The 12,741-nt window shown below is 36.5% G+C and overlaps 1 protein-coding gene across 2 annotated transcripts in view; it reads left to right on the top strand.

Moving 5' to 3' along the window:
* The window catches only part of DMXL2 (Dmx like 2), a 126,687-nt gene that overhangs the window by 77,767 nt on the left and 36,179 nt on the right, over positions 1-12,741 (top strand). For both annotated transcript variants that reach the window (XM_090270601.1, XM_090270600.1), the window contains exons 17-19: positions 2,657-2,884; positions 4,519-6,195; positions 9,258-9,368. In XM_090270601.1, the coding sequence (XP_090126727.1) occupies positions 2,657-2,884; positions 4,519-6,195; positions 9,258-9,368 (2,016 nt within the window). The remainder of the gene's footprint in view (positions 1-2,656; positions 2,885-4,518; positions 6,196-9,257; positions 9,369-12,741) is intronic.

Here is a 12,741-nt window from a genome sequence, read left to right as displayed (position 1 = left end):
TTCCTACTGTACTTTACATCCCCATGGCTATTCTGTACCTACCTATTTGTACTTAAAAATCCCCTCTCCTCTTCACACATTCCCCCACACCCCTCTTCCATTTGGCAACCATCAAAATGCTCTCCATAACCATGATTCCGTCTCTGTTCTTGTTTGCTTAGTTTGTTTTTTAGATTCAATTATTGATACATAGATATTTTTGCATTTTATTGTTCATAGTTGTGATCTTCTTTTTCTTAAATAAGTCCCTTTAACATTTCATGTAATAATGGTTTAGTAATGAACTCGTTCAGTTTTTTTCCATGCCTGGGAAGTTCTTTATCTGTCCTTCAATTCTAAATGATAGTTTTGCTGGATAGAACAATCTTGGCTGTAGGACCCTGCTTTTCATGACTTTGAATATATCTTGCCAGTCCCTTCTAGCCTGCAAAGTTTCTTTTGAGAAATCAGCTGACAAAGTTATGGGAACTTCCCTCTAGGAAACTAACTTCTTGTCTCTTGGTGTTTTAAAGATTATCTTGTAATCTTTAACCTCTTCTTGTTATGTTGTGTCTTGGAGTGGGCCTCTTTGCATACATCTTGTTTGGTACTCTGTGTTTCCTGGACTTGCATGTCTTATTTCCTTTATCAAATTGGAGAAGTTTCTTTCATTATTTTTTCAAATATATTTCCAATTTTTTTCTTTTCCTTTTCTCCTTCTGACACCCCTGTGATGCCAATGTTGGACCTCTTAAAGTTGTCCTAGAGGCTGTTCATACTATCCTCATTGTTTTTTTTCTTTTTTTTCTTTTAACTTTTTATTTTTTCTTCTTCTTCTTGTTCTGATTGGTTGTTTTTTGCTTTCTTATGTTCCAAATCATTGATTTGATTCTTGACTTTATCCACTCTACTGTTGTTTCCCTGTAAATTATTATTTATTTCAGTTAGTGTATCCATCATTTCTAACTGGATCTTTTTTATGCTGCTGAGGTCCTCACTAAGTTCCTTGAGCATCCTTATAATCAGTGTTTTGAACTCTGGACCTGATAGATTATTTATCTCCCTTTTGTTTAGTTTTTCTTCTGGAGTTTTGATCTGTTCTTTCACTTAGGCCATGTTTCTTATTTTCCTTGTTTTGGCAGCCTCCCTGTGTTTGTTTCTATGAATTAGGTAGAGTTGCTATGACTCCTCCCTGTCTTGGTAGCATGGCCTAATGTAGTAGGTGACCTGCAGAGTCCAAGGGCACAGCCTCCCCTATCATGCAAGCTGGGTACTCAAGGTGTGCCCTTCGTGTGGACTGAGTACACCGTTCTCTTGTAGTTGAGCCTTGGTTGATGTTGGCAGATCAATGGGAGGGATTTACCCAGGCCAGTCAGCTGCAAGGATTGGCTGTGACCACTGATCATCAACCTCATCCTCCATGGAGAATCAGCTATGCAGGGTCAGGGTGGTGATGCTCTGACATGGTCTGTACCTGTCCAATGGGTGCACTGACCCTGGGGTTTCCCAGGTGGTGCATGCCAAGGTCAGCTCCCACCTGTGTTTTGTCCATGGCCACCCTGTCTGAGCTATAAAGCAATTTGAGATGGCTGCTACTTGTTCTGGGCTTGGAGATTCCTAGGTGAGGCCAAGCTGTGAATCTAGGCTGGCTGCTGCTCGTGCCCAGCCTGGGGATTGCTGAGGCCAGCTGTTGCTTGTTTGATAGGATTTAGGAAATTGGGCAGCATGAGCCAAGACCAGCCATTCATGTGGAAAAGCAGCTTGTGGGGCTCATAAATTGGGGGTGGGGGGGTGCATGGAGTCTCTGGGATCTTCAAGGCAGTTTAAACAGTGTTAGCCAGGTTGATGGAGTCTCAGTTATGGTACCAGCTTGCTGGCTCTGTGGGGAGAGGTTTTAGAAAAGGGACAGTGGCTTCTGCTGGCCTTGATGCCAAATGCTTCAGTTTCTCCCTGTCTGCCACTGGTTCCTTTCAAGCTGCTACTTCTGTGCTGGAGCCCAGAGGGAGTGAGTCTGAGTAGGTGAATCCATGTGTGGGTTCTTTAAGATGAGCTGCTTGGGGCTTCAGCAGTTTCTTTCACCAACTCAATCCCCACTGGTTTTTGCAGCCAAAAGTTGTGGGGACCTTTCTTTCTGGCACTGGGACTTTGGGCTGGGGGGGTCTGGTGTGGGGCTGGGACTACTTGCTCTCGAGATATTCCTCCTGAATTTTTATCCACCACATGTAGGTGAGGGACCAACCTATTCCGCATCTTGCCCCGCCTACCAGTCTGGATGGATGTGGTTTCTGTAATTCCATAGTTGTCAGACTTCCATTCAACTCGATTTCTGATGGTTCCAAGTGATGGTTGTTTTGTATTTTAGTTGTAATATTGATGTGTTTGTGCAAAGAGATGAGCCATGTTAGCCTATGCCACCATCTTAACCAGAAGTCTCTCTGGTTTTTATATGTTTTGATTCTTTGCTGACAGCGTCTCTGATGGAGATGCTAAGAAAGAGTACAAGAGTTAAAAAAGTTTTTTTTTAATTATCAAGGTAGCTGAGCAAAGTCTGAAAAGTAACCTTGTTTCTGAAGTACTTTTAAGAAACCATGTTTCTTAAATGATAACAAAATTTAGTCTACTTCATGTGTAAAATGATGATAGTAATTATACTTTATATTTTTTAATACATTTAAAGCTAAAGCTTCAGAAGGTGTTTCATCAGAGAGTCTACTTTCAGTCCCTGGACAGAAGAATATAGACTCTTCACCAGAAACCTCTCTTAGTGTGAGCTCCATGCCACATTCGTCATCAATTGCCAATCTTCAAACTGCTAGTAAACTTATTCTGAGTTCTAGACTGGTATATAGCCAACCTCTTGATCTTCCAGAAGGAGTTGAAGTAATAAGAGCAACACCTTCAGCAGGTAAGGTAACTTTAAGACCAGGCAGTCGTAGCGTAGCGCGATCTTCAATGGATAAAATGCATGAACTTTTCTGAAATGTGCTATGTTGACATTGAAATAATGATTTATTTTCTAGTAATAATACATCTGTTTAAAAACATGTCTTTATAAGAAAAATTTCTGTGATAAATCTAATCAGCTTGACAGAAAATGGTGTAAATATTTTAATGTGAGGTTTCTTGCCTGCGCTATGATTTCCTGTAAATAGGAATACTGTGATAACACAGTTGTAAAGAACAAATATGCTCATTTGCAAATCATTGAAGCTTATTTTTTTGTAATCAAGGTTTATCATCCACATTATGCTAATGTGTCTCACTTTACTGAGTATGTTTGAACTATAGTTGACAGATACTTTGGTGAAAAAATGTAGGATACAAAACTGTAGTTCAGCTCGCCTAGATTGATACTGACTAGAACAAGGTGGATAAGATAGATAGTTTGGAGAGCTGGAAGACAATTTTAAAATCATCTGTCACTTGTGAAATTGTAATAGAGGAATTCCTAGCATAGTATTTTTGGGGAACTGAAATTAGAGGTTCAAGACTATTCCAATTACTGTTGAATGATTTTGAGTATGAGTATTCTCTTACTCATTCCCAAGACAGGGTTGAATTCAGAATTGGAAAGATCACATTAAGAGTTTACTCTGGGCTTTTGTGGCAGGTACAGATCTAGGTCAGTTTTTTTAATCTTTAAAAATATTTGGTAAATTTGGGATATACTGAAATAAGTTTGTTGGCATTAATATATATTTTTCAGGAGCTTTATAAAAATACTTCCAGATATGTTATTCGACTGTAACACTTCAAAAGAAGTAGTAACATCATTCCTATTATTTAGATAGAATATGCTTAGGTATTTAAGTGGCTTTTCCACTGTTATGAAGGTATCAGTGGACTAGAATTTGAATACAGGTCTTCTGACCCCAATCTTAATTGCTATTATCCCTATATGATATCTATACTATTATATCACTATTGCATCTCTCAGCTGTGGTAGATGGGCAGTGTTAGTCTTTGGCAGCCAGGAATAATATGAGGGTTCTGGTTCAGTGTTAAGATAGCATGAATTAAAACTGGTAAAAAGAATGAGGTCTAGCGGTCTGTTTTAACATTCTGAAAAATTTTTTTGTAGAGGCAGATTTGAGGGCAGGTTAGGGAAATATGAAGGGCAAATTATAAAGATTACTTAAGCAATTATGATGAAAGTGATAAAAGATAGAGAATGGAAGTCCATTGAGGCATGCTGTGGTGAAGGCATATGAAAATTGCAGCAGATAATATATTTATTTTTTAAGGGTTGACTTGAATTTTATTTTAATGAAATATTTGCTTCACTTAAGCCTAATTACATAAAAAAATTAAGTGATCATTATTGCATATTTTGATTTCACCAGTGGGCTGTTTAAGACTTGTATCAATACCTTGGCCAATGGGCATTTAATGTCAGACACTAGTTAAGGGGGGTGGTGGTTACTGCAGAGTTATTCTGAAGAAGGTCATAGTGATTTGGATTTATCATTCCAAAATTTGATTATTAGCACATTATTTTGTGGTTCTATTATTATGACGGTATGCTTTTTGTTTTTTAAGGCCACCTGAGTTCTTCTTCAATATATCCAGTGTGCCTTGCACCTTACTTAGTAGTTACCACTTGTTCTGACAATAAAGTACGCTTCTGGAAATGTAGTTTGGAAACCAACCCTCAATGTGAAAGTGATGAGAAGGTAACCTATCACTGGAAGAAATGGCCCTTGATGAATGATGAAGGAGAAGATAATAGCAGTACAGTCAGCATTGTGGGAAGACCAGTTGCTGTTAGCTGTTCATACACAGGACGCCTTGCAGTGGCTTACAAACAACCTATCCAACACAATGGTTTTGTTTCCAAAGAATTTTCCATGCATGTGTGCATATTTGAATGTGAATCTACGGGAGGATCAGAATGGGTTTTAGAACAAACAATTCATCTTGATGACTTGGTCAAGGTTGGGAGTGTACTTGATTCAAGAATCAGCGTTGACAGTAATCTGTTTGTGTATAGCAAATCAGATGCCTTTTTGAGCAAGGATAGATACGTTATTCCAAATATCAAGCATTTGGTACATTTGGATTGGGTATCAAAAGAAGATGGCTCCCACATTCTCACAGTGGGGGTTGGTGCTAATATCTTCATGTATGGGCGGCTTTCAGGAATTGTGACTGAACAAACCAATAGTAAGGATGGAGTAGCTGTCATTACTTTACCACTAGGTGGTAGTATCAAGCAAGGAGTTAGATCAAGATGGGTTCTTCTTAGATCTATTGATCTGGTGTCTTCTGTTGATGGTACACCTTCACTGCCTGTGTCTCTCTCTTGGGTAAGAGATGGAATACTAGTGGTAGGAATGGACTGTGAAATGCATGTATATGCACAGTGGAAGCATGCTGTCAAATTTGGAGACACTGAAGTTGATAGTCCTGATGTAGAAGAGACTACAATACAAGATCATTCTGCCTTTAAATCTAATATGTTGTCAAGAAAAAGTATTGTTGAAGGAGCAGCTGTTGCTGATGATGTTTTTTGTTCCCCAACTGTAGTTCAAGATGGTGGCTTATTTGAGGCTGCACATGTACTTTCCCCTACTCTCCCACAATATCATCCAACTCAACTGTTAGAATTGATGGATTTAGGGAAAGTTCGAAGGGCTAAAGCTATTCTCTCTCATTTAGTAAAATGTATTGCAGGTGAAGTTGCAGTAGTTAGAGATGCTGATGCTGGAGAAGGAACTAAGCGACATCTTTCTAGAACCATTAGTGTAAGTGGCAGTACAGCAAAGGATACAGTCACCATAGGAAAAGATGGCACTCGAGATTATACTGAGATAGATTCTATTCCTCCACTACCATTATATGCATTACTTGCTGCAGATCAAGATACAACCTACAGAATTTCAGAAGAAAGTACAAAAATACAACAGAGCTATGAAGATCATACCAAAAGTCAACCAGAGGATCAGTATTCAGAACTGTTCCAAATACAGGATATAACAATGGATGATATTGACTTAGAGCCAGAAAAGAGAGAAAACAAATCAAAAGTAATAAATCTTTCCCAGTATGGACCAGCTTACTTTGGCCAAGAACATGCTAGGGTACTTTCAAGTCATCTTATGCACTCAAGTCTGCCAGGCCTTACCCGTTTGGAGCAGATGTTCCTTGTAGCTTTGGCTGATACAGTGGCTACCACCAGTACTGAGCTTGATGAAAACAGAGATAAGAGTTACTCAGGTAAGTATTTTCACTAAAAATTTATAAAATCATTAACAGAACTTTTTATATTATCTTTTAAAAATTTTATTATTTATTTACTTATTTTGTGGGGGGTGGGCTCACTCTGTAACAATTCCCCCCTCTCAGACTTAAGACCCTTTATAATTTTATAAAGTCAATGGGCAAAGGTCTCACTATTTGTATTATGTTAAATAATGACTCACATACTAAATTGCAGTCTTCGTTTAAACCTTGCATGGAAAAGACCTCTTTAGTAGACAGTTGCTATTACATCACATGATTAGTTGTGAAAGAAAAGACAATTGGTGTAGGCCATGACTTATGACTTCATGGATTCATGATATCTATGTACATTCCTACATGAGTTTTACACTGAAACTTTTATATGATTTTTGGACATAATCTTTTGCTTTTTCAGATTGATTTTTATGGTTTGTTTGCTTATTTACTTTTAGTCATATTAATGGCCCATTTGTTAATTTTACCATTGAACCATGAGGCTTATAGCCACTTCATGAGCTCAGCTTGTTCATCTTACCATTTCTAGGTATAAATAATTTTTACAGTTACTTGATTTTCTCCAAAAAGTCTTTTGATAAGGAGGTTTTCACATATTTTAATATAATGTGTGTCTTGCTTAATTCATTCTGTAACCAGAAGGTTTTCAGCTGCCTCTTGAAACTAGATTTCATTCTCTTTTATGCAAATAGTTGAAGGTAATGGTTCTGATTGTAAATGATGGTGTTAGCAAAGGAAACCAAAAACGATTGATCATTCATTCAATAAATACTGTGGAGGAGTGAACTATTACTATGTGCCAGGTATTTATGTACTTTATCATATTTAATTATCATAACAATCTTCTAGGTAGCTATTATTGTATTTAAGAAGATACTGATCCTTAGGGAGATTAAGTGACTTATCTAAGATCACACAGGTAGTCAGTGACAGAACTGGGGTTCGAATGTGAATAAATTGTTGCCTTCAAGCCTGTATTTTTGCCTGTTTCACAAGATTCCCAAATTTGAGGAAAAAAGACTTCCTCAAAGGCACCTGGAATATATATCTTTATAGAGGGTTATACCCTTATAAATTATCCCCAAAGTTTTCCCCTCTGTAGATTAAAATAACTAGAGATTGTAGAGGGTTTTGATGATGACCTATTTTCTAACCATGTTAATTTTTAAAAAATCCTAATTATTATGAATTCGTGTGCAGTAGAACAACATTCTTCCCAGAATAACCTTAAGTTTTTGGCACAAATTTAATGTGTGTTACAGTTCTTACTCTGGGACATTGAGAAAGTAGGCATGCCACAGAGCATGAAAAATAGTTTAAAATTCCTGATACAAAACTATTATCATTGGCTAGACAATATAAAAGTGGTTCATCATGGTCACAGTGGACTTTCATAAGGTAGGTAAGGCAGGAATGAATGTCTCCATTTCACAGGTGGAGAACTGAAGCTCAGAGGTTAAATAAGTTGCACATCTCAGTAAATGAATTCTTCCATTTTTTCAGGTGAGATAACTTAGAGGCATTCATGGCTCTGCTTTCTCTCACACCCCAAATCCAGTCCACTGGCAAATGCTCTCAGTTCTACTGTATCGAATCCAGTCATTTTTCATCACCTCTCCTGTTAACACTCTGGTCCAAGTCACTGTCACCTCTTGCCTAATTATTGACAAAGTTTCCTAAACTGCTTTGTTCTTGTTACCTCTTTAAGTGTGAAGAACATTGGAATCAGTGACTTTTTAAAACAGAATCATAATAAATCTGTCCTCTGCTCAGCACACACAGTGGCTGCCTACTTCACTTTACAATAAAAGCCATATCCTTATAGCGGTCTACAAGGCCCTATGTGATCTGTGCTTGTTTCCACTCTACTACATTGGCCTCCTTGCTGTCCCACAAATGCACTAAGCACACTCCTATCTCAGGGTCTTTACACATACTGTTTCCTTTGTATAGGATGCTCTTCTAGATTTATGCATGTTTTCATTCCCTTACCTCCTCAAATTTCTGCTGCAATGCCATCTTATTGGAATGTTCTTCCCTGGTCACACTATATAAAATAGAACTAACACCAGTATTCCTGTTCTCTCAATCCTGCTTTATTTCTCTCCTTAGCGTTAATTTCTACTAGACGCATTTGTTTATTGTTTGTCTCTGTCTCCTAGAATGTAAGCCCCATGAAAGTGTGCACTTTGCCTTATTCACTGACAAATCCCCAGTACCTAAACCATGCTTTGCATGTAGTAGATGCTTAATTTGTTGAATAAATAAATGAATGGATGAATGAATATAGCTAATGGGGAGTAGAACTGGAACTTAAACTTGAACTTTGACAATTCAGACATTTTATTTTCTTCCAGAAAATGTTATTTGAGTCAATAGTCTGAGTACTTCCTAAGTGATAGTCACTGGACTAGGTGCTGTTAATACTTTTGTGTTGCATTTTTCCAATAGTGGTTATTGTTTTGATTAAGCTTACTACATTTTCATGCCTTTTTAACTAAAGGTAAATTTCTGGAATCAAGGTTATGGTTCAATTTTGTAACACTAGCCTGGGGAACCAAATTTTAAATCTCTGATAGCACTATATTTCAGTCGAGCTAACCAGCCTACAAAATATTACCTATTTAATTATATAAGAAATGATTTCACTTTGGTTATATAATTTCTGTCTTTAAATCTCGTCTGAATTCACATAGAGTATATATTTTAAAATTGTACCTAACTTACTATATAGTTAATATATTTTCATCGGCTTTCAAGATTTCTTTCTCATTTATTATGAGTAGCTATAAACACTCTTATTTGTTTTAATAGGTTATTATATTTTCCCAACCATTTTTAATATGAGTTTTAGTACTTATATATATTTGTAAAGATACTTTAATAAAGATATTAAGGTATTCAGAAAGCAATACACTCAAAATTGCCGTATGTATTTTGTGTAAATTATCATTACTAAATTTATTATTTTCTAACTTTTGATTGGTTTGTGACCTGTTGCATTCCTTTTTCCTTGAACATATTTTCTGTTTACATTACAGGAAGAGACACATTAGATGATTGTGGTTTGAGATACCTATTAGCTATGCGCTTGCATACGTGCCTTTTAACGTCACTGCCTCCTTTATACCGAGTACAGCTACTTCATCAAGGTATTTACTCGTTTGAACCTTTGCACAACTTTATTCAGTATAGAAAGTGGTGTATTCATTTGTGTATAAGCATTAGGTAAATCATATGCATACCTATCACTAGACTTAAGACCTTCCTGTCACATAGTACCCAGTTACCATTTCTCTTTGTATCTTTCAGCTCTGTTCTATGACTTTTGCTCATCTATTTCAGTTTCTGAGACTTTACTCAATAAAGTTGTAGTCGCTCAGCAGTAATCCTGATATGCCTGACATTGTAACCCAATGTGGTCCTGAATTTCTTTGACATCTGATGTCTTTTAAAATTCTGTAAACTTGCCCTACATGTTATTATTTACATTTATTTTAATATAAGCATTGTGTTCTGAGTTATTTACTCACAAGTAAAGCTGATGTTTTAGAAACATCTGCCATAGAGTAATCCAGTATACTCCCAGCATACTGCCACACATGCTGCTTTGAGACATAAGGATTTATATCAGCTCTGTTACTTATAGATTAAAAAATTGAAACTAGAGTTTAAAGTGACCTACCCAAAATATAGGCCTGTTCATTAATGGAGTTTGAATTAGAATCCCAGTACGGTGCAGTTTTCGTTAGATTGTATTCCTTTTGAAACCAGCATTTTGGATATATCCCCAACAAATATGCATTAGTATTGTAGGACTTAGAATACCAGGCTTTACAGTTTATTATTCTTATCCTCAGTACTGTGTATTATCAATAGATGTTCTTTGAAAATATGATTCTATACAGTAGTCAAATATTCTGTCATGCGTTTAACCTATATTTCATCTATTTAGTTATTTTTTTGAAACAGATGTTGCTGTTTTTTCTATTTGAATTATCACTGTAATGCATCACTTTATAACCTTGCATATAAATATTTATGTATATATCTGATTATTTCCTCATGTTGGTTTTCTAGTGGTGGGATTACTGAATCAAAAGGCTTGAAAATTCTTAACTCCTGTTAAATATTGCCCCAGTTTGAAAGATTGTGGTAATTTATCTTCCTAGAAGCGATGTTTGATGATGCCAAAATTTAACCCGTTGCCAATACTTTATTATCATTTTAAACAACCTATGCCATTTTAAAAAATGGTGTCTCGATGTTCTTTTATATTGTAGCTTTAAATGGTAGTCATATGGTACTGAGTCACTTAATGACAATTGTACATAGTGTAGAGAGATTTAAAATGCCTTAAGTTTCTAAAGCTTTGGCAAATTCCGTTTTCCCTTTGATACAGTTAAAAGATTAGAGATGAAGAAGGGACTGGTGTTTTAAGTAATGGTCCTAGGAACACTTTTCAGGGAAAAAGTTTAAGTGGCCAGTAAATACATCGAAAAGCTAAGAAGAACAGGGATAAACTGCAAAGAATAGCTTGCTATTGGTAGGCAAATAAAAATGAGTGCCTGTTGGTGCCTCTTTTCTTTCTTTTTAGTGCCTTTTTTCACATCTAATAGTTAGGTTTCCAAGTGCATTCACTCTCTTAATCTTGCCTCTGAGCTTAAGTCCCTTGACATGCCTGTGTGTATTTTCAGAAATTTAATTAGTCAAATTTCATTTAAAGGTATATCATATAATATATGTGTCAGTTATTTGATTTAATAATGATCTCTTCAATCAGACAAAGATTTAAATAGTGAGAAATTAATCTGCTTTTTAAATTCTGAAAAACTACAAATTGATGTTATTAAAATTTGTCCATTTTTTCCCTTAAAATATGATATCACCTAATTCAGGAAACTAAAGAACAACACAAAGAAACGGACTAAACAGAACAAAGAGTAGAATAGTAGTCAATAGGGGGGAGGAGGGAGGGAGAGAAGGGGGATAAGTAAGGGAAGGGTCTAGTCAAGGAACGTGTATAAATGACTCATGGACATGGACAACGGGGAGGGATATGATTGTGGGAGAAGGGGTGGGCTGGGTGGGGGGGAGCAATGGGGGAAAAATGGGACAACTGTAATTGAAAAACCAAGTAATAAAAGAAAAAAAAAATTTATAGTGGCAGTCAAGGCTTGATGCATTGGTTTAGTGATGTGATTTCAAAACAGAGGCATATAAATGTCAGCAATGGGAAATTTAAAAGACAAGATTATTATTCAAAAATGGTCATAATAGATTTTTCCTTTTATACTTTCTAAAATAATTATTTTAAAGCAGTAATTATTAGAAAAACTTTAAACTACATGTTAATTTGTATAGTAGTTATTAATGAAAAATAATATATGTAGTAGCATAGATGGCCTTATTCATTGGGAGGCCTGTGTTGTAAAGTGATTATCATTGACCCCCTGCATTCCTTTGTTTACAAAATGGGTTCACATACATGGCTACTCTGACTAATCTAGCTTCCTTCCTAGGCTTGCCAGGGTGCTTCCCAGCACTCTCACTGTCTGTTACCACTGTGTGGTCCACTCCCCTCATGTTTCCTCTTCACCTTCTCTAAGTGGAGTAATAAAGTGTTTTCAGCAGTTAAACTATTGATAAACTCATTTCTACTTCCAAGTCTGATGGCATCCTTAAACCCACTTTATTGCTTCTAAATACATGCTAGATCCCTGTCAGCCTTCTACTGGGACAGGAAAGAGTTTGTGATATCTAATCAATATTAGACAGCTTTAACTACAGTAGTCCCTCTCTATATTGCAGTTCACTTATCGCAGCCTCAATGTAGCACAGGATTTTTTAAAATATTATATTTATTTATTGCAGATTTTTCGTTATATTGTGGGATTTTGCGGTGCTGTATACGTATGTTGTTAAAGTTATGTAGGTTTAAGAGTGTAGAATATGTTTAAGAACATAAGTAGTGTTTATAAAAGTGTGGGAAAGGTTAATAAGGGACTGGGAATGGTTTATAAGTGTGTGGGAAGGGTTTATAAAGCCTTAAAATATATATAAATACTAAAATAAATGTAAGGTTCCTGCTTCGCAGATTTTCACCCATCGTGGGGGGGTGGTCTAGAACATAATACCCATGATAAGTAAGGGGATACTGTACTTTAAAACTAGGGTGCAAAACTCAGAGGAATGTGTCTCCTGAATGTTATTTCCTGGAAGTCGCATGAAGTTTAGAGCTTCCTTTAGAGTGATATTTAGCTCTTTGGCCACAGGGATGAGCGGGGCAGTTTTTAGTATTCAGCACCAAAAGCTGTGGTCTGCAAGCAAGTGGAACTGAGAGACTCCCCAACCCAAGACCACGGGCCAAGATTCTTTGATGACCAGGGCTTTCACTGTTAAGTTTGGTGTGTGCACATATGAATGGCTTGATATTCGAATTATCTTTCTTTCCAACGTGTAAGTTTTAGTGTTTCTGTTTTTTGCAGGGGAACAAAAGGTAGGAAAAGGTAGAGATTTTGATGT

The sequence above is a fragment of the Furipterus horrens genome, unplaced genomic scaffold (genome assembly GCF_987537825.1).
Source record: "Furipterus horrens unplaced genomic scaffold, mFurHor1.1.pri manual_scaffold_3, whole genome shotgun sequence".
Taxonomy (NCBI): domain Eukaryota; kingdom Metazoa; phylum Chordata; class Mammalia; order Chiroptera; family Furipteridae; genus Furipterus; species Furipterus horrens.
Note: the sequence above shows the minus strand (reverse complement) of the source record. Positions and strands in the feature narration are given on the sequence as shown.